The 27,748-nt window shown below is 42.0% G+C and overlaps 1 protein-coding gene across 3 annotated transcripts in view; it reads left to right on the plus strand.

Annotated features, from left to right (window-relative positions):
• Positions 1 to 22,754, plus strand: part of zfr (zinc finger RNA binding protein) — a 44,297-nt gene extending 21,543 nt beyond the window's left edge. For 2 of the 3 annotated variants that reach the window (XM_007897156.2, XM_007897158.2), the window contains exons 8-20: positions 640 to 925; positions 1,445 to 1,620; positions 2,644 to 2,763; positions 2,859 to 3,004; positions 6,166 to 6,304; positions 8,212 to 8,411; positions 9,824 to 9,989; positions 10,279 to 10,420; positions 13,761 to 13,858; positions 14,744 to 14,839; positions 16,211 to 16,322; positions 19,077 to 19,174; positions 21,652 to 22,754. In XM_007897156.2, coding sequence (XP_007895347.1) covers positions 640 to 925; positions 1,445 to 1,620; positions 2,644 to 2,763; positions 2,859 to 3,004; positions 6,166 to 6,304; positions 8,212 to 8,411; positions 9,824 to 9,989; positions 10,279 to 10,420; positions 13,761 to 13,858; positions 14,744 to 14,839; positions 16,211 to 16,322; positions 19,077 to 19,174; positions 21,652 to 21,837 — 1,965 coding nt within the window. In that variant the 3' untranslated portion in view covers positions 21,838 to 22,754. The remainder of the gene's footprint in view (positions 1 to 639; positions 926 to 1,444; positions 1,621 to 2,643; positions 2,764 to 2,858; positions 3,005 to 6,165; positions 6,305 to 8,211; positions 8,412 to 9,823; positions 9,990 to 10,278; positions 10,421 to 13,760; positions 13,859 to 14,743; positions 14,840 to 16,210; positions 16,323 to 19,076; positions 19,175 to 21,651) is intronic. The other variant, XM_007897157.2, reaches the window with a different exon arrangement.
• The last annotated feature ends 4,994 nt before the right edge of the window (positions 22,755 to 27,748 follow it).

A 27,748-nucleotide genomic window follows, 5' to 3' on the forward strand; every position in this document is an offset into this window, starting at 1 on the left:
TACTGCAGATGCTGGAAATCTGAAAACAAAAACAGAAGTTGCTGGGAACACAAAGGGTCGTGGATCTGAAAAGTTGACTCACTTTCCTTTCTCCATAGATGCTGCCTGACCTACTGAGTGTTCCCAGCGACTTCTGTTTTTGTTTTTAAATACGTACAACTGTTGTTACCTTTTTGTTTAAAAAAAATGATCTATGTATACAATGATTTGTAGTCCGAGTAAGTGAATGCACTTGGCATTCAACTTTGCCTGCCAAAATGTTACGGTTATTCTTTTTTTAACTGTGGGCATTTTGTTTGGACAAGGGTCAACGAAAGAGGCACAATGCAAGGAAAACTAGAAAATATTTAGCTTGTATTTTGAAAGAATATATTCAAAGAATTGTGTGCGATGATGAGATCAATTGGCTTCCTCATGCCAGGCAGCATGAAACTTGGAAATTCCTACAGTGAAATCATTTAAGTACTACTATTATTATTATGATGACTGAAACTAAGTGCCAAATGACTGAAGAAACGCTCTAGTGTTAGACCCTTAATATGAAATGTAATCTTTTTAATTAAACCTGAATTTACACAATACTTGTTTTGCTGCTGCAATTCTGTCACAAAGCAAATTGATGATCTTTATGCAATCTAGGTAGTCAAATTGCATACCAAGCTCGGCAAGCCTATTCCATCAACAGAACCAAGCGTGGTGAGCCAAACCGCCACAACAACAATGACTGGAGCCTCCAGCAAGCCGACTGCTCCAAACCCTCCCACAGGGACCAGCAGCACTGCTGCTGCTGCTGCTACTGTTAATGCTACTGTTCCCACTGTTGCTCCAGCAAAGTCCAACCCTGTGACTGCTGGACCTGTCAATAATGCTGCTAACAAACTGGTTGCTCCTAAAAAAGCAACAACACCGAAGATAACCTTTGTAGGTAAGTACAAATACTGGGATTTACCATTGAAATTACTTTGGGGTTTTAGTTCGTCACTTGAAAACTTTGCTGTGGGCACTCCACTAATGCTTCATTAGCCAAGGCTTTTCTGTTGCTTTTTTTTTTAAAAAAAAGCTGTTTTCCGATCGTCAGATCCCTGCTGATGTTGCTTCCTTCATGCTGCTCACACGCGGCCAACAGGACTTGATTTCAACAGTAATCTGATTGACCTGAAAGTAAGACATTGTTTTAGCGAGCGAAAGTTCGACTGGTGTTTGAAGTGAGACAGGTGGCCTTCCTGCGCAAATGCAGTGAATGTGGAAGCAACAATTGCGCCCTTTTGTAATGCTGTTTGAGATTTTATGATAACCAACTACTATGTCGTAAATATAATTTTCTGCTATTTGAATACTCTTTGTGATAAAATTGCATAATTATCTCATCTGGGGTGGGGGGAGATCAAATTTTATTCAGCTAAGATGAGTAAGTAATTCCCGCGTATTGATTTCTGTTCGTCAGGGGGTAACAAGTTGCAAACCACAGGGCCGAAAAATGAGGAGGTCAAAGCAGCTGAAGTCAGGGTGACTTCACCACCTATTCAAGAGATGAAACCTGAGCCAGCGGTGGAGCCGATGACCACACTTGCTTCATTGCAGAACGACGTCCAACCTGTTGGTCATGATTACGTAGAAGAGGTAATTTTAGAGAGGCCCTTTGAGAAAGCTGGGATGTGCTTTTTTTCTCATAATTAGTTTCACTTTCTCACAATTAACATGTACTTATAAAAGCATTTTAAAAAAAAGTTTTCTGATAGCTGAGATTAAATTCATAAGGTTGTGTGTTGATGGCTTCTCAGTGCTGAGTTGGCTGATTCTGGTGGTAAAGGTGGGGTGGGGGTAGAAAATCTCTCTGCTGTGGTTTGGAGAAGCTTGTGCTCCTGTTCCTCATCACTGTCCATTTGCTTTTCTACTCTGTGCCACTACCATGGAGTCTGTGTTCAGACATATCACAAAGACGCAACCACTGCTATTCCCCCCCCCCCCTCCCACCACTCAAATGGAATTTCCAATGGGTGTTCACTGTTGTGGTTTGCACATGAATAACAGCCTCTTGGGACAAGTACTGGAAGGACATCTGTATGCGTACCTACATAGAACGAGTCACAATTGGAGAGAGAACAAAAGTTAACATAAAATTACTACATTTAATGTAGATTTAAAAAGCTGGTGATTCTCTAGGTTTTACTCGGTAAAGAGAAAGATGAGTATGTTCCCTGATTTTTGGAGGGGAGGTGAGCTGCCAGATAGCGCTCGCAGTGATGAGCTATGCAGTTTTAGCTGGTTAAACTCTTGTGGTACCCCCAACAAATCTGGAATCCCCAAGCCTTAGCTTACCAGCCAGCATCTTGTATATTCCGGATTTTGCGCAAACTCCATTCCAGACTTGGTGGGAACTACTATGTTGGCATACATGTGTGGTTTCTCAGTCTGTTTTGGATACTCTTAAGCACAATGATGATCTATATGTGTCAGAAATCCCTATTTGGAATCCAGTTGTTACTGATAACTCGTGTGATATTTGGAAATTTCAAAATGTACTTGCATGCAACAACCACAAACGTTTTCAGTGGACACATGTTCCTGTGCAAAAATATCTTGGAAAGCTTGTTCTCTGAAAAAAATGTCAGCTTTAGTCACCTCATTCCTTTGTTTTCCTAGGTTCGAAATGATGAAGGAAAAGTGATTCGCTTCCACTGCAAATTATGTGAATGCAGCTTTAACGATCCTAATGCAAAGGAAATGCACCTGAAAGGAAGAAGACATCGACTGCAGTATAAGGTACGTGTTGAGTCAACAAAATTATTCCCATTGCTGGCGCCGTGCGTGCCTGGTGGATGTAAACATTGATGTGGAACTTTTAATTTATATTTAAGAAAAAAGTAAATCCGGAATTGCAAGTGGAAGTAAAACCAAGCATTCGAGCAAGAAAAATCCAAGAAGAAAAGATGAGAAAACAAATGCAAAAGGAAGAATACTGGAGAAGAAGGGAGGAGGAGGAGCGCTGGCGCATGGAAATGCGGTAAGCAGGACTGGAAGCCAGCAGCAACAACAAAATGACATTTATATAGAGCCTTTCACGTCGGAAGGACGTCCCAAGGCGCTGTCCATTCCTGAGGGTTACACCTTTAAGCAGTATACAATGCAGAATTACATTTGTAAAGCGTCTTTCACGTCGGGAGGATGTCTGAAGGTGCTGAACAGTCAGGGATTAGGACGCGATTGGGGGGACGGAAGGGTGTTGGGATCAGGGAGGGTGGAGGTTAGGAGGGTGGTCGAAGGTACGGTTGAAGAGGAGGGTCTTGAGGCATGACTTAAAGGAGGCAATGGAGGGGGTGAGGCAAAGGGCATATGGGATGGACTTCCAGAGGGTGGGGACAGAAAGGTAGAAGGCCCGAACTCCGATGATGGGGTGGGCAGGGTGGGGGACATTGAGCAGGCCAGAGCGTGCTGAGCGGAGGGAACGGACAGGTTGATAAGGGGTTAGTAGGTCGTAGAGGTAGGAAGTGGCACGGCCATGCATAATAGTAATGGGAGTTTTTCCAATCTGTGTTTATGAAACGTTATACATATATTTAACATATGCTGTGTGCAATTAGCTGCCGTGTTTCGCCCACAAAATATACAGTGACTACACTTTACAATATATTTTGTAAAGCGCTTTGAGACGTCTCAAAGACGTGATAAGATGCTATTTCAAGTGCAAGGATTATTATATTGTATTGTATCAAGAAGAGTCACTAAGGAAGGGTTCGGTGGGGTGGAGGGCAGAGAGGTAAGAGAGAGAGGAGAGTCTTGGGAGGGGTGAGGAGAAGGGACTGTGGGATGGAGTTCCAAAGGGTGGATGCATAAAGGCTGAAGGTCTGACAGCTGATGGGGCGAGCAGAGTGGGAAAGTGGAACAGGCCGGAAACTGCTGAGCTTTGTTTTGTGCATATATTTAGCTATGGAAATATTGAGTATCAAGATGAGTCACTAAGGAAGGGATCTTGGGAATGGAATTTATTACTGCAATTTTCCCTTGCGGTAGGATCAATAGAATCTTTCCAAATAGAACCGGGTCAGCACCTGAGGAGTGAAAGCATTGAGATATAAGGAAAGAGCTGGAAAGTGGGATTAATGCACAACAGAACTTTCTCTTGTCTACTTTTATTTGTGGTCACCTGGCATTCTTTGGTCCAAAAGATGGAGAAAGTGTGAGAAGCAGTGCCCCTCACTCTCTCATTACAAGCTTTCATCTTTCTATGTCCTACAATGAGGTTTATAGCTGAGAATATTACTGCTCTGTTTATCTACCTCCATAAACTAACATAACTATAATGTGTGTGTGTGTGTGGGGGTTGGGTGGGGGGTGGGAGGATAGAGAAAGAATGTGCCTTCTTACCTCTATAGTTATCTTGACAGAAACCATTATTAAGGACCCAGAAGTACTGTTGTGATGAAAAAGCATAGTTCAACTCCAGAGAGCCTGCTGTTTTCCCCTGTGTATTTTTCTCGTTTTTCTTTTCTCTCACACACCCACACCCACCACCAGCCTAGTGTTAGTCTCGCTCAGCTGGTAGTACTCTCACCTATGATTCAGAAGGTTCTGAGTTCAAACCCCATGTCAGAACTTGGAACTCGTATAGTCTAGCTATGCGGCATTATTGGGAGTATGAGATGTTAAACTAAGGTGCTGCCTGCTTGCTTAGGTGGCATTAAAGATCCTGCAGCATTATTTGAGAAAAGAAGGGAGTTTCCTCTGGTGCCTTGGCCAGCAATCTCCCTGATTTTAAAAATTGGTCATTCATTTCATGGCTGTTTATGGACATTACTGTGTGCAAATTGGCTGCTGTGTTTGCAAATCAACAACAAAATCACATTCGTATAGTGCCTTTCACATTGGGAGGACATCCCAAAACGTTGGACAGACAGAGTTACGGACCCAAGCTGAGGGTCGGGGTGTGGGANGGGGGAGGGCAGGGGGTGAAGCAGGGAGATCGAAAGCATGGTCGAAGAGGAGGGTCTTGAGGTGGGTCTTGAAGGTGGCGAGAGAGGGGCCGAGACGTAGGCAGTGCGGGATGGAGTTCCAGAGGGTGGGTGCAGAGTGGTGGAAGGCCTGCCCGTCAATAGTGGGGCGAGCAAGGCTGGGGATGCGAAGCAGGTCGGAGCCCGCTGAGCAGAGGGAGCGAACAGGGTGGCAGGGGGTTAGGCGGTCAGAGAGGTAGGGGGGAGCAAGACCTTGGAGGGCTTTGAAGGTGAGGACCAGGATCTTGAACTGTATCCTCTGTGTGATGGGAAGCAGGTGGAGTTGGGCGAGGATGGGGGTGACAGGGTCATGGAGCCTAGTGCGGGAAGTTCTGGATGATCTGCAGCCTGTGGAGGAAGGAGTTGTGGAAGCCCACAAGCGGTGACTTTGCATAGTGGAGCCTTGATGTAATGAAGGCGTGTATGAGGGTTTTGGCGGCCTGCGGTGTGAGACAGTGGGGCACAGATGTGGGGTAGAAAGGATAGTTGAGGGTCAAACAAGACCCCAAGGTTCCGGACTGGCTTAGCAAGGTGGAGTGTGTAACCGTGGATGATGACGCTGTCTTCGCCTGAGGTGAGGAGTCGCTGACGGGAGCCAATTAGGAGGGCCTCGGTCTTGTTGACATTCAACTGAAGAAAGTTAGCTCTCATTCAGGATCAAACTACTTATTCCAGGTTAACCTGTAAGGCACTTTGGCAGGCTGGCTGGATCTGGCTGGCTAGCTCAGCCTCCTGGGTGCATGCGGAGTGAGAGTTTGGAGTAGGCTAGATCCCTTCCTTCTTACAGGTTTTCTCTTTTTACTGCAAATCCACTTCACAGGTGTGCTGTTGTAAACCTATCTGCTGAATGTTTCATGCAGGATAAGTCTGTCCACTTGTCTTGTGTGACACTATCTTACAAAAGGAGAGCTCCATTAGAACACCCAGCAGTATAGTACCATTTCACTTAAAAGGCGGTAACACATCTTGACATTTTGTGACCTAAAAGCATTAAAAACCCCAATTTCATAAAAATAAAGTTAGGAGGTTAGGTTGTGCGTTACAAAAGCAGCTGGCTGGCTTTCTGTGGGCATATATGGAGCACTCCATTGAGAAATGCTATGAAATAAAACTCTGTAGTGTTAATTCTTGTGAATGTTGACATTAACCTAACACGCAAGCTATCACTTTTGCTCAGAAGGTATGAAGAGGATATCTATTGGAGGCGAGTGGAAGAGGAACATCATTACTGGGACGATCGCCGCAGAATGGGTGATGGGTATCCTCCAGGCTTGCTTGGAGTTCGACCAGGAATGTTACAGCCCCAAGGACCACTGGTACGTTATCTTTTGTGAAAGCTCAACTTCTTGAAAATAGTCTGTCGCTGTCAGTAAAGTAGCCTGGATTGAAAAACAATTGTGAGTTAACATGAGGTTCTTCAGAATTTAGAAATTGGGTTTTAAACAATTAAACAAGCTGAAGTCCCTGTAGCTATCTAGCAACCTTCTGGAAACTGAAAGCAAAGATGGACAATATTGAGATCAATTTAGCTTTCCATGTTTGAAAAGAGAAGGAAGTTGCTCTCAGCATCCTTGCTAACAATTCTCCAGATAAAAAGGGCCATTCACTTCAAGCAGATTGACTGTCTTTAATGTGCTTTGAAACATCCTGATGTAAAAGGTGCTATATCTTATGCACAAATTGTTGTTATAATTGATTAGCCAGAATGGGTATAGCTGAGTAATGGCTATTTGGGTGAATTACTGGAAAGGAGGGGATAAATTACAGGTGGAAAAGTAAAAATGTGCTTTATGATTGCACAAGAATATTTTGCACGACAGAAAATAGTACATCTACGAAGATTGCACCTTTTTATCGTGCATCACTTGTGACTTGCTTCACGCCATTTTAAATAAATTACACAGTCTTTTCCAACATTTATTGTGTAGTGAAGTTGTGAGCAATAATAATTCTAGTTTAATTGCTCGACTTAATTGATAGTGACGTTTTTAGAATCATCCAAACATATTCAGTCTGGCCTTTATTTAAAAAAAATGTATAATGGTTTGCCTATTTATTTGTTGACCTGAAAGGGCACATCTCAGCTGGGGCAGCAGTCTGCTTATTCCCAGACCGCTACTTGTAGCTCCTGTAACCAGCTGTCAGGGCCTACGAGAGGCTCCAGATCTGACATCCTTCTGATTTTTGACTTGACTTCTCCTATCCCTGAAGAGAAAGTTCTTTATAAATATTGCGTGATCCCTAAGGCAATTGAGCAAAAGCTGTACCATAATCATCCATATGTCATTCCAGCCCTGTTCCTTTATTTTATTCCTGCTCAATGCCAGCTGCATTGCACAGACTTGAGTAAAATGTGCTTTAGTCATGTTAGTTTTGAGCATCAAAACGATTTTATTCATTTCAATCTCTACTTGTGTCTATCAGTTTGTAATATTGCTCCCAACCAGATATTTATCTGTTTTAAAAGTGGGTTATCAAAGCATCATCGACTGTTGTATATGGCATTTCACATTGCTGCTATTCTGTTGGGAGGGAGAGAGGAGATATTCCTTGCTAATATCCTTCTTTAAATCTCTTTTCCAGGCCTGCTCTGTTTTCAGTCAAACAGGTTGCATTCATGTAAATTACTTGTGTATCACCAGGTTAAGATGTTTAATGTTTTTTGAATGCAAGCGGCGGTTGTCAGGGAGATTATTGGAAAAGAGAACATTTCTGTTTCCGACTAAATGGGAATCAGTAGACTGGATTGGCTATAAATTTTCCTGTGGAATTCATTATTTGCTGAATTTAAAATTGTGAAACTACTGCCCTCCACGGCCTTGCTCCTCCCTACCTCTGTGACCTGTTAGCTCCATATTGACCTGTCCGCTCTCCCTCCGCTCAGTGGGTGCCGGCCTTCTCCACGTCCTCCGCGCCCCCCATGGCGGTCGGGCCTTCAGCCTCTCCGCTCCCACTCTTTGTAACTCCATCCTACATTCCCTTTGCCCCGCTCCCTCGCCTCCTTCAAGGACTGTCTCAAGACCCTCCTCTTCAACAATGCCTTTGGTTACCCTCCTACCCCTACCATCCAACCCTCCTGATCCCAACCCCAGTTTGGATCTGAATCCTTGACTGTCCAGCACCTTGGGACGTCCTCCCGACGTAAAAGGTTCTACACAGGTGTAATTTATTGTTGTTGCAATGCAAATTTTTTTAGGTGTTAAACTGTCATCCTCTGCTTTAGCCTCCTAGGCGTCCAGATTCCTCAGATGATCGCTATGTGATGACCAAGCATGCTGCCATCTATCCAACTGAGGAAGAGCTGCAAGCGGTCCAGAAGATTGTCTCACATACTGAGCGTGCTCTTAAACTTGTATCTGACTTCATCACAGAGCAAGATAAACCAAAGAAAGAGGAAGAAAAGAAGGAAATTAGCAAAGAGAGGTAATATTCTTTCCAGTAGCAACATTTATTTTCAGTTATATGAGAGTTTAAAACGTAACTAATAATTTTTTTAAAATCTTTGCATTTAATAGTGCCTTATCTGTCATTGGGGTACAACAACAACTTGCACGTATATAGCGTCTTCCATGCAGGCTAGGGGGTTCAGAGTACTTTGGAGGATATACTGTAAAGTGTTGTATCTGTTTCGTGGACAAAGTTTGTAGTTAACACCATATCCACGACTGTTTGTGGGTAAACTGCTGCGTGCAATTAGCTTACGCGTTTTGCTCACAAAATATACTATTCACTTTACAGTATTTTCTGTGAAGCGCTTTGAGACGTCTTGAAGACTTGATAAGGCGTTATATCAAATGCAAAGATTATTAGTATTCAGCATTAGGAAAGATAAAAGATTTCAATGTTTTGGGTATAAGATGTCAGAGCTTTTCTTTTTATCTATCCCAGCTTGAATCCCATTGTTGGAAGAATCGCTCCATTGATATGGCTGTCATTTCTTTGTTTTCCATCTGTTTGTAATCTCAAATCGTTAATTTTTCTCCAGTCCCTAATGTTAATTACTGTTTGGACAGAATTGTCATCTTTACGACAACTTTTAGTCTTTGTGGTTTCTCGGTCCCACGGTCCCTTCGCCTCGCTTCCTCCCTTGCCTCCTTCAAGGCCGGTCTCAAGACCCTTCTCTTTGATCGTACCTTTGGTCGCCCTCCCACCTCTCTGCCTTCCCTCACCCCTCACCACCCCTCCCCCATGTTCGGGCTCTGACACCTGACTGTTCAGCGCTTTGGGAAGTCCTCCCGATGTGAAAGGCGCTTTATAAATGTAATTTTGTTGTTGTTGTTCTCATGTTTCCATTTGGCTGTAACGTGATGTTGCTGAAGCATGGAATGTGAAACGAGCCTTTCAGTGCCCTGAAGCCCATTCATTGCGCCGATTTGAGTATAATGTGCCGATTTAATCATGGACACTATCTTACTTCTTACATTTCCTAAAGAAAATTTCTGTTTCTGAATGGTCAGAAAGTCATCTAATGTCCCATTACAAATAAGTTATTTAATGCTGCCTGTTTTCAAAATATTAATCACTCTGTGGCATGTTCAGTGCAGTCAGGAGGAAATTTGAAGCCCAAAACAGTTAATAGTTAAGTGGACATTCAATCAAAGCGAGTTTGAGTTTCAGTATTCGCAGTAATATCCTCTGTTGGTCTTTTTCTCTCTCTCCTTCCCCTTCTTTTTATATAGTAGGGGGTTTCTAATGATGAAAGCTCGGAAATAACAATTTGTTTAATTACCGTCTTAATGAATTATCAATCCTTTTCTTTCTCCTGCCTCTCCCCCCCACAACCCCCCCCCCCCCCCCCCTCCACATCTCCTCTCTCTTCCTGCTTACTCCAGAAGGGATGAAAACCAGAGAGCCTTGAAGGGGGTAATGCGTGTCGGTGTACTCGCTAAAGGATTGCTCTTGCGCGGAGACAAGAATGTGAATCTAGTGCTGCTTTGTGCAGAGAAACCGACCGGAGCTCTACTGAATCGCATTGCAGAGAACTTGCCAAAACAAATAGCGGTATGGGAATTTTACTCCAAGCAGCGATCTGGTTACTTGGTACTGAACTTGCTTTTTTCCCCCGACACCTCTTCCTCGTTGTAGCTGAAGCTCCAAGTACAGATGCAAATGCATTAAGCATTTATGTGCAGTATTAAAGCTTGTTAGATTGTATACAAGATCCCGGTGAAATTGTATTGATGTGTATGGTCCAGTGTGGCAAGCCAGTCTTAAAAAGGCTCGGCATCTCTATAATGTTTGTGCAACATGTTCCCTATTAATATTTTTAAAAGATCTTCTCTAATTACAGGTAACAACCCCTGAGAAATATGAAGTGAAATGCTGCATACCGGAAGCATCCATAGTTCTGTCCTCGTGTACAGAACCCAAAATGCAAGTCACCATCACTCTTACATCCCCAATCATTAGAGAGGAGAACATGAGGGATGGAGGTTGGAAGTTTATTAATATTCTTGACTTATCTGCTTTTTTTTCTTGCTATCTTCAGATGCCAACTTCGGGCCCTAGGAGTTTCTCTATGACACTTTCAGTACATTAGAGATTTGAAAGAGGGCCAAGTTTGCAGCATGCTTTAATGTGTGCAGAATGTGAAGTCCGCTGTGTGGTGAAGAGGAAAGTGTTGTAGAGCTCGCCATTCTGAGGTCCTTTGGTGGTCTAAATTTAAGGTGCTCCCCTGAGTACAAGCTGGCCCCTCTATTCTTCACATTATTGTATTGCAATTTATAATGTGCCGGTTTTAGATTGATATTTTTAACCTAATCCATGGGCTATCTTATTGCAGAACGGGGCTCTTAATTTCCACAGACAGCAGAGTACTGAATAACACCATGGGAGCCTTAGAGCTTCCCAAGTTACAAGGCAAGGTGTGGAATAACTGGTAAAATGGCCTGAGGAATGCTAGATTATAACCCATCGATACAAATTCCCAAACGTGTTGTGCTGTCGGTCTTTTTCTGGGTTGACAGCGCACAAAATGTATTTAAAATGGCAAAAGTTGCAATGAGCAACAACAAATCACATTTGTATAGCGCCTTTCAGGTCAGAAGGACGTCCCAAGTCATGGGTCCACATTTCAACAAAAAAAAGCAATGTCATCTGAATTCTTGGAGGGGAGAAAGCGAAAACCCAGGCACCAATGTACCACATGCCTTGTGCGTTGAAGTGTTCTCTTTGATCTTTTTTTGGGGGAAAATTCTGTTGCTCTCGCAAAAAAAATCTTTGCAACTTTTTAATAAACCAATAAAGAACGGTAGAGTTTGCCTTGACAGTACAGATGCGTTTTGAAGTTTGTTGAATTTGAGAGCCCTGCTTAAATGTAAGATTTAATTGTAGGCCTTCAGAATATCCTTTGGGGAGTTACTGAACGACAAATGAAGGCTTTGTGAGAGGAATCTCTGGATGAGGGACCGGGGTAGTAACACATATTTGAAAAATTGTCGAATTGTTGGTGAGACTGCCACCAGTGTCTTGCTACTGTTGACTCTGCAATAACTTGTGACTCTTGTTGGGATGTAGATTTGCAACACGATGGTTACTTTTATCTTATCCCTAGCTCATGGATTCAGTCCAAAGCCTTCTTGCATCAGCAGCAAGAATCGAATCCTCTCAGGGGCTGCTGCCACGTCATCGGAAGGATTTTTGACCAAGGTTTTTGTAAGAGCTTAGCCACACCTGCCACACAGTTGTCGGATGGACTGGAGCCACTCCAGCCTTGCTTGTGTATAAAGTTTATCAGAGATCGAACAATGCCATCTAGTGTTGGTATCAGATACTTTTTGCTCTGTGAAATGAAGCAACTTGACAAAGGCAGTAATTCCAACAAACCCTTTCCTGTGAAAATCACACCATTTTGAATTCTAATTTGATTTGAATTTCCAAAAAGCATTCAAGTTGTGTCTGGAACAGTACGTGCCATAAGGAAATATCTTATGCCAGCATTATGCATATTACCAGATATGTGGTATCGGTCTATCTCTTTAAGTGTGTTACTTGCAGAATTTCCATTTCCTTTCCTGCTTTCTTCAAGTCAGTCTGATGCTGCTGATTTAAAACTGATAGTTTCTGTCAAACTTTAGCAGGGCCACAAAAATTCATTACTGCAGAAGTTAACCATCAATCCCTTCCTTTTCAGTAAATTTTAAATCCCGTGTTTTCTAAATACTATATTGTAACATTTGCAGCTGAGAACATTTCTCCCTCCTGTGCCCTCTCCCCAGCCATTGAAGATGAAAACTATGTAATTGGTACTTAAATGATCAACATAAGTTGTTGATAAGGAAAAACACACTGGACAGGGGGATTGAGTCGCACAGTGGATTAGAACTCTGACTGTTCATCTTTTATAATATAATAATTCTTACATTTGATATAGCGCTTTATCACGTCGTTGAAACGTCTCAAAGCACATCACAGAATATACTGTAAAGTTGATTGACTAAATTTTGTGGGCAAAACTCGGCAGCCAATTGCATCCAGCTGTGTCCCACAAACAGTCATGGATTGAGTGACCAAATTAGGATAGACTCCAGTCCAGCCCAGAAGAGGATAAAAGTATAAAAGTACCTGTAAACTTTCTGCCTGCTCTTTGAGTCCTTAAACCAACTATTGAATATAATGCAATTGGCTGTTAATTGTAAACTTTGACAAAGCTACGTTGTGTTCAGCAGTAGATATTCAAAGTATCAATCACTCCTTCTCTTAACTCCACTTGACCTAAAACTAAACTGAATCGAGTGCGATAAGAGGTTTAGTCCAGCCTTCAGTGGATGGGAGCCAACCAAGAAAAAAGCACACATTAACATTTGGCAAAATTGCCATCAATTTTCAATCTCTGACTGTAAAAACAGGTAGTTAGGAATCAAAGCTATGCTGGAACGGTGGAGGTACTAGTGAGGTTTTGATAAGCAAGCTCAAGGTAGTGTTGGGATTCCTCTGCTTTCTATCCATTGATAGTAATGATCAGGCATCAAATTGGTCAAGTTGCCAAGTTTAAAAATTTAATTCCTGGGATATCTTCCTGTTCCTCTGAGCACAGGCATTTTTTACAGTAATTTTAGAGAACTCTTTTTTAAAACAAAAGGATAAATTGAAGGGGATCTGACAAGGTCGACTAGAAAATCTTTGTTTCCCGTGAGTTGGTTTTGAAATATCGTTAGCATGTAACACCGTTATCTTTTGCTTTGTGCACCATGTACTGTAAGAATATTGCAATATGTGGTAACTGGTAATGAACCAATGCCCTAGTTTTGATGAAATCTAAACTGTAAAAATAATCCCCTTCCAACAAAAGCAATGAGAATCAAATACTGTAATAGTATATCATTTCAAACTTGTCCACCTTGTCAATTGACCTTATCAGGTTAATAAAATCAATCTTCCTCTTCAAGACATGGATTTCTAGTGGCCCTTCTATTACATGTTCTGAATTGGCTGGTAAAGTGTGGCTGACAGTCCTCCCCTGTGCTTTGGGGCAAACTGATATTTGAAGCAGTCGTTTCCATTATGTTGGGTGCTTTCACATATGTTTTTCTTAATTTAAATAAAAGGAAAAAAAATGCAACTTCATCGCCCATGTAAGATGCTGAAACGTTTTACAATGCATTCAATTGGAAGACATTGGGTATTCAAAATGAAGTTTTATTGATCTCTCTCCCATACGAAGTGTGAGTTTTTAGGTAGCACGTGTGGCAGTATGGCTATGTTTCTGAAATGAAATGCTACCTGGTCAAACACCCGTTCCTCACTGCACTTTGCCAATTCGATCCATTTTAGATGTCACCTCGGTTATGGTGAAAGACCCACCGAACGTCTTGGACAGGCAAAAATGCCTTGACGCTCTGGCTGCTCTCCGCCACGCTAAGTGGTTCCAGGTTCGCAACATCATTTTACTTTCTTCTATGTAGCCTTATGAGAGATGATTGAGTAATGACTTTCCATTAAAACGAGCTATTTACATGGTAAATTTAATATTCCCAAGGCTGCCTACATTGATTGTGCCATTGCCTAAGACTGACCAGGAAAAATAGTTTTTTTAAGTGCAATGTTTCTAGGTTACTTTTTCAGTTTTTCCATTTTTATACATAAAAAAAAACTCAGTTGTGCATTCATTTTTTTCTGGTCATTGACTGTAGCATGAGGCATCCTTGTGTCGCTTTACATAACGTTTGCTCTTTATCAGTATTGTGTTGACGTAGTAATTGTTCCATAAGGCTGCAGTTATTAACCTGCTTTTAAAAAAAATTATAATGCTTCCGTTCAGCTTTTGTAAACTTCACCTGCTGCATTAATGACTATTTTAAAGTTAATGGTTTCAATCCTGGTGTGGGAGACAGAGGGAGCTGCTTGACTTACTGTGACTTTTTGCAGTGCAGCAAATGTACAGTAAGAAAAAAAGCAGACTGCCATGTCTCATTCCCTTTTTAATTTATAATTGTGCACTTAATTTATATAAATGTCTTGTTCTGTAAATATACGCTAAGAAAATGGGGACCTGGGTTCACAAGAGGGCAGGAAGATAAGCTTGGCAAGCTTCTTCCTGTTTCTGCTGTGTACTTCGACCCCCTATTTCTTTAAAATCAGAAAAATTCTGCTGTAAACAGTGGGCTCGCAGGAAAAATAGTGGAATTATATTTTGAATGAATCCACCGTCTTTACAAGCTCCTGTTTAAAGTAGCAGAATTTTTCCCTCTGTTATGTGCTCTGTGTCCTTGAGAGTTGTTGATGTTCACTTGACTAGATTTTTGTTTCTGCTCAAGGCTAGAGCCAATGGTCTCCAATCCTGCGTGATTATTATTCGCATTCTTCGTGACCTCTGCCAGCGTGTACCAACCTGGGGAGTTTTGCCAGGCTGGGTGAGTGCAGCTATGTTAGCTTACAGTAAGCTCAGGGGACCCTCAATGCAGAGGATGAAGAACCGCTTTGAATCAGGGCTGGGGAATGGTTCTCTTAGTACAACATGTTTGTCTGTGATGTAACATTAGGAGACCGCACAACTTTATTTTTCAGTCAGTTTTGTTTCCCGAACAATCTTTTTTATCATCCGGATAATGTAACCTAATGTGATGCGCCATTTCAGAACTTGAGTGGAAGTTGCAGATCTAGATGTGCAATTCAATTTTTTTTTGATCTTATAAACTTTTATGTTCCTCGTTTATGACCTGAGTAACTGGAAAAATTGGTAGTCCATTTATTGCATTGGTAATCGGTATGTATTCCACCAAACCTTGTTTTAATGCAGATAATCAACAGAATGGAACCTATTAAGAATTATGCAACCCAGTTGTAAACTAATCCATTACTCCTGATTTAGCCGAAAGTTGATGTCTTATTTCTAATACCATCACTAGAATCTAATGTTTGCAGTACATTTTTTTCCTTTCTCATGAAAAATATGTCAGCCTATAGAAAGGGTACAAGAGTGAAACTGAAGGGGTTTGGGAGGGGTGGGGGGTGGTATGAGTATTATCCCAGGCATGTTACTGTACACTTCCAAGCATCCCCTTCAAGAACCATATTGTCAACAGTCTGGGCTGTTTACCAGCCACTGACCAACTTTTGAGGGGAAGTGGGACATGAAGATGTGGTGAAGTGTATTTGGTATTTTTATTCTCTATCGCACCACACTGACTGATCTGTGTACGTGGAAATCTATAAGATGTATGAAGTGGTTTACGCCTGACAAATTGTTGGGTTTCACTGTGAAATGTCAGTCTCAACTGATTGACTGTGTTGAAATTGCTGTGTAGATGCCATTTATCCACTCTAATTGGCACTGACCCTACTGTGGATGAGCAAAACTGGAAATTGGTCACCACCAAAATACACATTGACTGCAATTCTAACTTTAAAAAATGGATCCATTGTTATTCCTTCACAAAAGTATCACACTGTGCCAACCGTACTCTCTCTAACTCATTCTTGCACTCTTTACCTTTATCTCTATCTTTCCCTTTCGTGGACTTGATGCCTACAACATCCAAAGTATTAAAAACTAGGTGATGTGAAGTTGCTCGGGCCATGATATACTTGTGCAGTGTGACAAGTTTTGTGTCTCTAATACCACCCTGTGAAGTAGCAATTTTACACTTGCACATAATTTTTTTTTTGCCGGTTTCTTGCGGGCTACATCTACGTAGATAAGCGGACATACAGAAAGTTGTACGGATAAATGGCATCCTACTGTAACCTGTTTCGTGCTGCGATTAATTGTTTGATTTACATAGGCCATGGAGTTGCTGGTGGAAAAGGTAATCAGCAGTGCTTCTGGACCTCTTAGCCCTGGTGATGCCATGAGGAGAGTTTTTGAATGCGTTGCTTCTGGAATACTCTTATCAGGTGAGGTTTGAATTTTTGACTCAACTGGTTCTGAAATCACTGATTGGAATATAATTTAAACATGAGTAGTTGATTTAAACAAATAGTAATTCATTTTTCTGCTTGACTGAATTTAATTTACAGAAACCTATTAATACAGGTTGTGGAACAAGAAACAGCAAAGGAAATGAACCATTTCGAGTCAACTAAAAGCATTCAGGATGGTTAGATTTAGAGAATAGATGGAAGGAATATTGTAGGAAATTCAAGGCGTAGACTGATGGTCTACTGATTCCTGACTTCCAGGCATGACTACGCCAACTCCCTGCTTGTTGACCTTCCCAACTTTCCTACACAAGCTGCAGATCATCCAGAACTCTGCAGCTCGTGTCCTCTCCCACACCAGGCTCCGTGACCCTATCACCCCCGCCCTCACCCGTCTCCACATGCTCCCTTTTCCCCAGAGGATAGAGTTCAAAATCCTCGTCCTCACCTTCAAAACTCTCCACGGCCTTGCTCCTTCCTAGCTCTGCGACCTGCTAACCCCATATCAACTTGTCCGCTCCCTCTGCTCAGCCGGCTCCAACCTGCTCCACGTCCCCCGCCTGGCTCATCCCACCATCGGTGATCGGGCTTTCAGCCTCTCTGCCTCCACCCTTTGGAACTCCATCCCACAGTCCTTTCCCCTCACTCCTTCCCTTGCCTCCTTCAAGGAACGTCTCAAAACCCTCTTCGACTGTGCCTTCGACCACAGACTGCGCCTAACCCTTATCCTACCTGCCCTCAACCCCTCCCGATCCCAACCCCCTGCTCCTGTCCAAATTCTGACGTTCCAGCGCCTTGGGACATCCTCCCGATGTGAAAGGCACTAAATAAATTACTGTGTCAGCACATTTCGTAGATCTTTTCATTTGATTTGTCAAATTATTCCGCATACTGAGTGATGTCTGTGGGGATATAATCCTGTCCCAAAATTTGAACAACTTCAATTGGAATTTTGTGAGCTGTCAATCACACTATGTGTAATTTGGCAGCATTCAGAGGCAAATTAGAAATAAGCACTATTTTGGGGGGTTATTGTATTGGAGACTAACTATATTGGGGACTGAATGTTTGTAGAATGAGGTAGCAAGAGTGTTGCACCAGTTAACTTCAAAATCAAGAATGGCACAGGTTGGATGCATTGTAAAGTGAGAAAAAATATTTTGGTCCCCTTGACCCCAAAAGTAAAATTACATTACTGAATGAACACTTAAACTTGTAGTGATTCTATAATATTTAGTTTGCATTAATTTTTTTGTAGAAACCAAATGAGTAGTTACAATAATCAGAGCTGGTGGAAAGCCGTTGAGAATTTGCAAACATTTTATCTCTTCTATGAAGTATGAAGTCTATCATAGCCCAGCAATGAAAGACTTCAAATATTGCACTCCTTTAAACTAAGCCCACCATTTCTATGTGAAAATAGCAAATCCTAATTATGATATTGCCATTGTGAAGATTTTTAAAACTTTTTAATTAAAAAAAATTAATTTCTGTGCCTTATCCATTAAACACACTAAGTATAATATTTGCTAGGAAATATACTATTGGGGCAGGTATTTCTGCAGCCATTATGCTGATTGACAAATTGACATTTTATCGTCTGCTTTGGTTCACCCAACAAATGACGTTTTAGAAAATAATCCAAAAATCAGTTTGGGGTAGAATTGTACCGTTCGCCTATTTTTTGGTCAGCCGGGTGTCTGACACATGTGGAAACCCATCACCATGCTTATGAGTTTCCAAAGCAAGCGGAGATTTCCATACATCCCACCTACACTTGGAAATCCCAGAGGTAGATTGTTGGAATGGAATGCGCTCTCTCTCCCTGGATTCTGGAAATTATTAGGTGCAAGTTAGCAAGAGCCAAGGCTTGGAGACCCCAGCGTGTGCGTTGGGGTAACTGCTGCAGTCTTAACCAGCTAAAACCGAGTCCTGTAGCTCAGTGGTTAGAGCACTCACTTTGCAAGTGAGAGACCTGAGTTCAATTCCAGGCAGGTCAGGGCGAAACCTTGGGCAAGTTTCCTTACTCCACACGCCTAATAATAATCCCTCCAAAAACAATAATAGATTGGTCATTTTCAATCTACGACTGTTTGTGGGACATTGCTGTGCGCAATTTGCTGCCGCATTTGCCCACAAATATACAGTCAATTCACTTTACAGTGTGTTCTGTGAAGCGCTTTGGGATGTCCTCCTGACGTGAAAAGCGCTATATCAAATGCAAGGATTATTATTATTATTGATGTTGCTGTTTGGCAAGCTTTCCTGCTGCTTGTCCCCTAGGACCACTCTACCTGTTAGGTCTTTGGCTTGCAGGGTTAACAGGAGCTACGTGGGGTGACTCTTTGCCCCCAGTGACTGGTCTGTCCTTCCAGGTTCTGCCAGGTGAGCCAGACTGGCTGTGGTGTCATCAGCATTCCCTGGAATACTGCCGACCCGCCTGGCTCAGGAACCGGACTACCGAGACCACCACAGAGAGCTGGCTCGATTCTGACATCCGATTGACAGGCATGTCACCTTGAAGCCAGTTCAGCTGCAAGGAGACCCTGCTGTTCGCCTACAAATCTAGTCCCTACATTCATAGTAAAATTCCGGCAAAGCGCTCTAATATGTTTTGAGGATCTGAGAAGGCACTATATAAAATGCAAGGATTGTTTATTTGTTGAGTTGCAAATATACTCATGAAGGTTAAATACCAGACTAAAATTTTCCTACCAAATTGTCTTTCAGGTGGTCCTGGATTATATGACCCATGTGAAAAGAATCCCAGTGACACACTGACTTCAGTGGCTGCACAACAGCGGGAAGATATCACAGCCAGTGCACAGGTATGGTTCTTTTAAGTATACAAGGCTATTATGCAGTCGATGTGCCTTTGAAAGATGACTCAAAATCCATTGTTGCAGTCATTAGGGATTACTGGTGACACTGTTGTTTCTGGGTTTGACTGGGGTCAGTGCTTCAACAACTGTCTAGTGCTTTCCGCCAACATCATCTGTCCCATCTGCCTTGTTTATAAGGCAAGCTGGTAATTACAAACTGCAAATGAAAGTTGAAGTATTAAAGCCGTTGACACCTCTTAAGTATGAAGAGCTGTTTAGTTCAGGGCTGATACCCTTTGTACATAATTTGTTTCTTCAATTCCCATGTCCTGATTACTGTAAATAATAATAATGACCACTGTGATACTACTCACTCCATCTTCCTTTGTAGCCATACTTTTCTGCCCTTCAACCATGTCTCTTATCCGTGTGGTCACGTTGCCTTTAATTTCATGTACCATAATCTTTCTCATAAACCTCTTATGTGTGTATCTTCTCAAATGCTTTTTGGCACCAACTGGAGCTGAGGAGGTTTGTGGCTAATGTAATGGTGTCCCGTAGCATAGCAGTAGTGCGCTCAGCTCGCAAGCGAAAGGCCTCTAGTTCAATTCCTCGGCGAGGGAAACCTTAGGCAAGTTTCCTTACTCCACCCACCTCTGTTTACCTATCAGTAAATAGGAACCCAGTTGTTAGTCGATTGGCAGATCCCTTTTTGGAGGTAATAATCTATTAAAAAAATAATAATAATTTGTCACACAATCCATGACTGTTTGTGGGACACTGCTGTGGCACAATTGGCTGCCACATTTCGTCCACAAAATGTACAGTCAATTCATTTCCCAGTATAATCTGTGAAGCGCTTTGAGACGTCTCGAAGCTGTGATGAGGCACTGTATCGAATGTAAGGATTAGTTATATTTTGTTTATAACATGCTGTGTCATGATGCCACCAATTTTTTTAAAAATTAATTTGTTTTTAAACCTATTCTAATTGTTTAGAGTTCATGCAGTTCATTTTCACAGATGTATATTTTTGAGCTCCTGATGCCAAAATTGGTAGATTTAGCACTCCGAGATGCTATATGAATATGAAAGCAAGTTGTTGCAGTTGTTCTATTACTTGTTCTCCAAGACGGAAGCCATACTTTTTGGCTCTTGTCAACGTCTAAAATCGCATGGTTCTCACCTCCTCCACCTACCTGACCTGCCCCTAAAACTCCGAACCCATACGCAACCTGGGCGTCAGGTTCGACCCCCAATTATCCTTCCTCCCCCACATCTGGTTCCTCACCAGCACCGCTTTCTTCCACCTCTGACGCAACGCCCGTCTCCGCCAATACCTCACTCCAAAAGCCACCGAAACCCTGGTCCATGTCTTTGTCACCTCTAAGCTGGACTATTCAGATGCCCTCCTCGCCGGTCTTCCCTCCACTACCATTCATAAAATCCAGGTCATCCAGGACTCTGGATTCTTACCTCATTCTTACCTGCACCAAACTCTGCTCCTCGATGACCCCAGTCTTTGCCAGACTGCACTGGCTGCCTGTCCCAGAGATGATCGATTTCAAGATCCTCACCCTTGTATTCAAATCCCTCCACTCCTCCGCACCCCCCCTACCTCTCTGACCTCCTCTCCTCACAACAGTGCCCATTGCCTTCGCTCCACCGGGTCTGGCCTCCTCCTTGCCCCCAAGTCGTCTGCTCCACCATCAGCGGCCGTGCCTTCAGCCACTATGCCCCGAGGCTCTGGAGCTCCCTTCCTCACTCCCTTCGCCTCGGCCCCGCTCTTGCTATTTTCAGGTCTCGGCTGAAGACCTTTCTTTTCGACCGCGCCTTCCTCCCCCTCCCCCTGGGTCGGCCCCGGGATGCGTTACTGTGAAGCGCTCTGAGACGCCGTCCGACATGGAGGGTGCTATATAAATCCTTGTTGTTAAAATCACTCTCCCTTATGGCACTGACTCATTTATATATTTAAAAAAAACAGGAAGGTGCTGGGTTTTATTCATGTTGAGAGCAGCAATACAGGTGTTACAATTGTGCTCCATAGACCAAGTCTTTGTGGGGAGTCAGCCCTCTAGTGGCTGCAGTTGGAAAATGCAAGTGTATGAATGTTGGGTGAATATTTGGAGCGGTGTTGGGTTTGCCTCTTCTTCATTCAGCCGGTCTTTCTGAAGAATGGCCACTTCAACTAAATACTGGAGCCACATGGTTCCTGTGTTAACCCTGCAAACCAACAGCTAACAGGAAGTTTCAAATGTGTAGGTGGCAGAGATATGCGGAACTCTACGTTAAACACTCTAAAGCATGGCAACTGGCTTTTGTAAATGGACCCAAAAAAGGCAGCAAGCACATGTGGGGCTCCACTCAGCTGGTACGTTTCCAGGAGGGGAGGGATATTAGAAGAGGATAATGAATTGAAAGCTTTCTTCCTGTTCATCGTGTTTTGGGGTTTATGAAAGGTGTTTTTCTTTGCTCATTTTCAGTTTGCGTTGAGATTGGTAGCATTCCGACAGATTCACAAAGTCCTGGGAATGGATCCATTACCTCAGACAAATCCACGTTTCAGTGTTCGCAACCGCAAGAGGAGAAGGGACAACAGTGATGGCACTGATGGATTGGAAGCGGAGGGAAAGAAGGATAAAAAAGATTTTGATGGTGGCGAGTTTTAATGTTCTCCTTAGTAGCCCCCCCCCACCCGCGTCTATCCCCAGATTAATACGGTATTGACCTTCTTGGACTTAACAGAAAACAATGTCTGACTTACAATAAAAAGTGCTTCTGTTTTACTTTAAATAGTTATGATAAATGTAAATAAAGCACACCCATTTTACACCTTAGTGGCATGTTGTCATACTCATATTTAAACATAATTGTTAGTGGTCCCACTGTGACCTATTTAAATACTCAGCTAAACTGTATGTGGTTTTTCTTTGTTTTTTTTTCTCCCTTTCTATTGCCTAGTTAGCACTAAACCACATTGTGTAGAAATGCTTTTGTAATCAGACATTGCCTTGTTGTTGTATCTGGTCTCGTTTAGTAAGTGTAAAGAGTACATGGGTGTGTGCATTCTAACAAATCCTGAAGGTGACCCAAACTATGGACTTGAAGGTCAATACTGTAACTTCAGTTCAACTAAACTCTATAAGCTTTTGCAGAGCCTGTGACTTGTCTGATAAGTAAAGTATGACGATGTATGTGAATAAGAACCCGTTTCTTCTGTTACCCAAAGTTAGTTCATTGTTAGCTGTGCATCAGCAAAAGAGAAAAACAGTTCTGTGTATGGGCTTGCCAGCAATTTTAATGCAGTGATTTTACATTCATATCTAGGAAACCCGCTTGCATGACTGAGTTAAAGCTGAAAAAGGTTTGTGTTGTAGAAATGCTTTTATAAAACTAACAATTTGCTTGTTTTGTTTTCAATGTGTAGTTTGTTTTTATGGTTTAAATATTATGTAGTGATTATAAGCTTGTATGCCGTTAACGTGTTGAGGCAGTTCTGTTGTACCTAAGGTGGAACTGTAACCCATGGTGTATACTTTGATGGCTGTCGATTCCTACCACCACAATAAAACTTAACAGAGGAAAAGTTTCTTGTTTTTAATGTTACAATTGGCTGCCTAGATTTTACATAGTAGCTTTCGCATCACTACTCTTAAGAAAAAGGTTATTGCATATTCCAAAGTACTGAGTAAACTGATCTGATCAAATAAAACTGTCCTATTCTTTCCTCTTCCCAATTACTTCAATAGCTTAGAGATGGTAGGTAATTGTCTCTCATTCTTTTGAAGTATAAAAAGTGGCTTGAAGGATGCAATTTTGTACCTTTCTTGCTGTATGTTGCACTTGTACGGGACTCAGAGCATTAAGACTGAGCAGGAACTGATCACTTTGAAAGATTTGATAAGGTTTTTGCTTTGAATCGTGAGTGGGTGACTGTAGCAATGCACTTCATGATTCTTGATTCAGTTAGAACCCAAATGGCTTTGTGCTCATCAACAAGATTAAACAATAAAAGACAGTTCTATAACTCGTTTATATGTGAAGAATGGCCACTTGGGTGGTGAAGCACTAGATGATGAAATAGTAACGGTGCTTTTAGAATTAAAAACCCAAATATTTTGGCACCTTCCGGTGGGATGAACAAGGAGGAGAAATCTGCTGTTCTTCAGGTGGATATTAAAGATATCGTGACAATTTTAAAAGAGAAAAATATTTTCTCCCTGTATCCTCAGTAAAAATCCACCTGACTAGCAGTGGGACCTGAATGTGCACAATATGACTGCTGCAATTGTCTACAAAATACCTTTTTGACACAATAAGGCACTATAATAATGTTAGTTTTTGCTCTTATGACTTCTCCATCGGCAACACCTCTTACAGCAAGAATTTATTTTTTAATCTATACATTGTCTTCAGATTTTTGGTTTTGCAAGTTAACATCAAGTTTCTCTCAAATAGTATATTTTAGTTTCATTTCTCTTTCGTTGGTCAATTCAGGATTCTGGTTTCAAGAACTGTATTTATCCAGGAATCATTTCCTATATGTTGACCAAGACAATGTCTGACACTGTCTGGTTTTCAGAAGAGCAGTGTGTGCTACGTTAAACTGTAACTGCGTAGTCCTTTGTGACCATCTGATTCACTGGATTTTGATTTTGATGGAAGATGTCACAATCCTGCAAGCAAAGGTGCTTTGTTTGGACTGGAGAATTGACTACAAATTATTTGTTGCTGATCCAAAATGCCGGTGTTGAATGCTTGTCAACTAAAAACAATGGGGCTTTTAAGAATTGCTCAGCTCCCTTCAGTTAAAGCTGTGAAATTGCTTCTTAAGAGTTCTGCAGCTGTCTTACAGGAGAGCAAATGTAGCTGCAGTGTTTTCAATGTAGTGAGGCATGTCTTCTGTTCCTAAATGTGCATTGACAGCTGCGTTAGCTATGCTTGCTGCTTCAGCAGTGAGTGCAATTTAATGCTGAAACACATGACCATTGTACGTGCTTTTCTCCCCTTCATCCTGTAAATCCAGAACTGGTTCTGATTGAGGCTACACTACTATGAAGCTGCTTGGAAGGCTTTGAATTTCATTTCTCAGCCATATAAGACATTACAGGCATTAACGTGTTTATCAGTGTGTGGTGGGAGTTCCTTGTTCCGTAAAGTTGTGTAAATCTTTTTTAAAAATCCCTATTCATCCATTTGAGCATTTTTATTTCATTTACCCTGTTTGCTTCCCTTATGCATGCTCCACACAGTATTTTTGAAGGATGCCCATTTATCCTCAGCTGATATAACCTTAACCTTGTGCTTTTTCCCCTGTCCTAGTCTAACTTTACTAAGCTTGACGTGCCCAGTTTAAAGTTGTCATATCAAGGTTTGTTTATGTACCAGCACTGTTTCCCAAGTTGGATTGAATGTTGTGCTAAGGTCACTATCTTGGTCTTGACTGATACTCAATACTGATACTTGACTGATATTATTATTATACTCAGACTCGAGTTTCTTCCAGGTCACAAGCTGGCTATCTTGGGCACATTGTCAAATACAGCTATGCATAGAATTATTTAGTCTAACCAATGGGTATCTTTGGAGCGAGCCACGGAGCAATGTTTGCACATCCTCTCTCTGTTAAAGTGCTCTGGGACACTACCATGTGTGGGGGGCACTATACAAATGCAAGTTGTTGTTTAGTTCAGCTCATTCAGCCCAAGTACTTATGAAAAAGGCAGAAAAATTGCAATGAAGACTTTAAATTTTTTTAGTTTGTATTCAAATCTTTGGACTGACTTGATGAAGTTTGACCTGATTTTGTTTCATCCGGAAATATCAAAATGCACACACGAGCCATCTTTTCCCCAAGTGGCTAAACCAAGTCTCGTAAACATGAACCTTCTCATCTCTAAAGCTATTCCAGCCACTAGAATGTAATCTATTAAAAGATTTTTTTTAATAAATTTATTTTAAAAAAAATCTTGGTGTTAAATGATAATGTTCTATTGGCTGGAATAGCTTTAGAGATAAGAGAGATTCACATTTGCAAGACTTTGTTTGACCATTTGGAAAAAGGGTGGCTTGTACAGTACTTGTATTTAGTTTAATTCAGTGTAAATACGTACATTCAATCTGTAGAGTTTAGTAAAATGTTAAACAAATGATCCCTTGAGGAAACTAGTGTCAGTTTCACTCTGTGTATGTCTGGGTGTGTGTGTACTCATCCTTTATTTATAATAATAGAATTACAACAATAACTTGGATTTATATAGAGTCCTCCACGCTGGACGGCATATCAGAGCGCTTTACAGTAATGGATCCCGGGACCGAGCCGGGGGGAAGCGGAGGAAGGTGACCAAAGGCGCGGTCGAAAAGAAAGGTCTTCAGCAGAGACCTGAAAATGGGAAGGGAGGGAGCGAGACGAAGGGAGTGAGGAAGGCAGTTCCAGACCCTCGGGGCACAGTGGCTGAAGGCACAGTCGCCGAGGGTGGAGCGGGGGACGAGGAGGAGGCCAGACCCAGAGGAACGAAGGCAACGGGTACTGTTTTGAGGAGAGAGGTCAGAGAGGTAGGGGGGGTGCTTAACAGACATAATGTTAGCAGGAATTAACTGATATATCTTTGCTGCTGCTATTTCAGGATTTTATACAGAAAGGCAAACCATACTCCACGTACCTTTTTTTTAAAAAAAAAAGTAAAACTAGAGGGACATTCTGTGCTAATGTTTGTTACAGTCCTGGGGGGTGGGAGGAAGATGGTAAGTGAGGTGGCTCTGACATGATGTGCTTGTCAAAGGAATGTCAGAATTGAATCCACTCCCTGTGGCAAAGTTGGTAGTGTGGTTCCTGAGCGAGGCAGGTCTGCAGGACTCTGATGACAGATCAGTCAGCCTGGCTTATCGGCAGGACTGGCCAGGGCAGACCAGAAGGATGAGTTTATAATCTGAGTTCCTTCTACTATTTAATTTCTTTCTCCTGTACCTCTCCACATAGCTTTTTTTTTCTTTAGTGCCATCTAACCTTTACTGGTCAGTCATACACTCCTGTTTTCTCTCCACTTATAACTTCGAACAAACTACCACCACCAACAACTTGCATTTGATGGAGCGTCCTTTACACTGGAGAAACTAGGAGAATGAAGGGATAAACACACTTGATTTGATAATGTCAAAATGTCTCACACAATGAGTTATTTTTATTCTGAGTGGTGTCTGATACACGTGCAAACCCATAGTTAAGAGAGTCTTAATTCCAAACTAAACAATCGAGAGCTCCACATACAGTTTGGTTTCTGTTTGATTATAGAATATTCACTATTTCCCTCGAGGGACACACCCTGTTTATCTAATCCAAGGCAAAGGTAATTAGGCAAAGGTCAAGTCTTGGGATCCCAGAGGGTGGATTGTGTTCCTGGAGCACAACAGCTAAAACCTATTATCATTGTGAACACTCATCTCTTGCTTATCTAGGACAACCCTATTCGTTAACCCTATTCATTAATAATAATAATCCTTGCATTTGATTTAGTGCCTTAACAGGTCTTCAAGACAACCAGCGCCTTAGGATGTCCTCCCGATGTGAAAGGTGCTGTACAAATATTTTTTGTATTTTGTATCTCAGAGCGCTTCATAGAATATACTGTAAAATGAATTGACTATATTTTGTGAGCGAAACTGCTCTACAATAACTAGTGCAATTTAATCCATAAGTGCTAATCAGAAACTTCTCAGTCAACATAAATCTGGATTCAGGTGATATTTTTTGTATTGTGAACTGGCTGCATTGTAATATAATGCATTGTTGAATCAATAAGGAAGGATAGGGGCATTAAAAGGGGTTTGAATTTTAGGGACAGTCCTTATGGCCACAAATTACTAACACAACACACTGACATTAAGGGGCATGTGGTAGTGCAGAGACTTGCATAGCTTCGGATCAGAATCTGAATCTGCAAAAAAAAAACTTTGGAAGAGAAAAATGATTTGCCTTCTGTCAAGACTGATCTTGAAAACAGCTGCACAACATGGGATTCTGTGTTCTCTGATCCATTCCTGACAACACACACACAGACAAACCATGAGTGTTGTTGGTTAAAGACGCCTCCAGCTCTGCTGGCTCTCCAACGTAATAGAATACCTGAGACTGTTGCAGACATGTAAAAGTGTGACCTGGGACTATGTGCTCCTCTTCTGAGATGTTTTTCTTCCTGCCCCTGCGCAGTAATAAAGGCTCCATGTTTCTTTTCCTCATTTACATGCTCTCTCTTGCCGACGTCATCTGCAGACACAGGGTAAACTTCCCCATGTATGCGGATGATACCCAAATCTACTTTCCTCATCCAGCTGAGACTCCAGGTCCACTGATGTTCTGTCGGACGTCATCAAGACCTCCAAAATCCTAAACCTGCGGCTGAATGTTAATGAGAAGCCATACTCCTTGGCTCCTGTCAATGTCTTCTCTCCTGCAGTTCTGACTTCCTCAACCTCCCCGGACTTTCCCTAATACTTATCAAACCTGTATGTAACCTAGGTGTAAGGTTCGATCCCCAGCTGTCCTTCCGACCCCACATCTGGTCCCTAACCAACACCGCTTTC

Source organism: Callorhinchus milii, unplaced genomic scaffold (genome assembly GCF_018977255.1).
Source record: "Callorhinchus milii isolate IMCB2004 unplaced genomic scaffold, IMCB_Cmil_1.0 Scaffold79, whole genome shotgun sequence".
Taxonomy (NCBI): Eukaryota; Metazoa; Chordata; class Chondrichthyes; order Chimaeriformes; family Callorhinchidae; genus Callorhinchus; species Callorhinchus milii.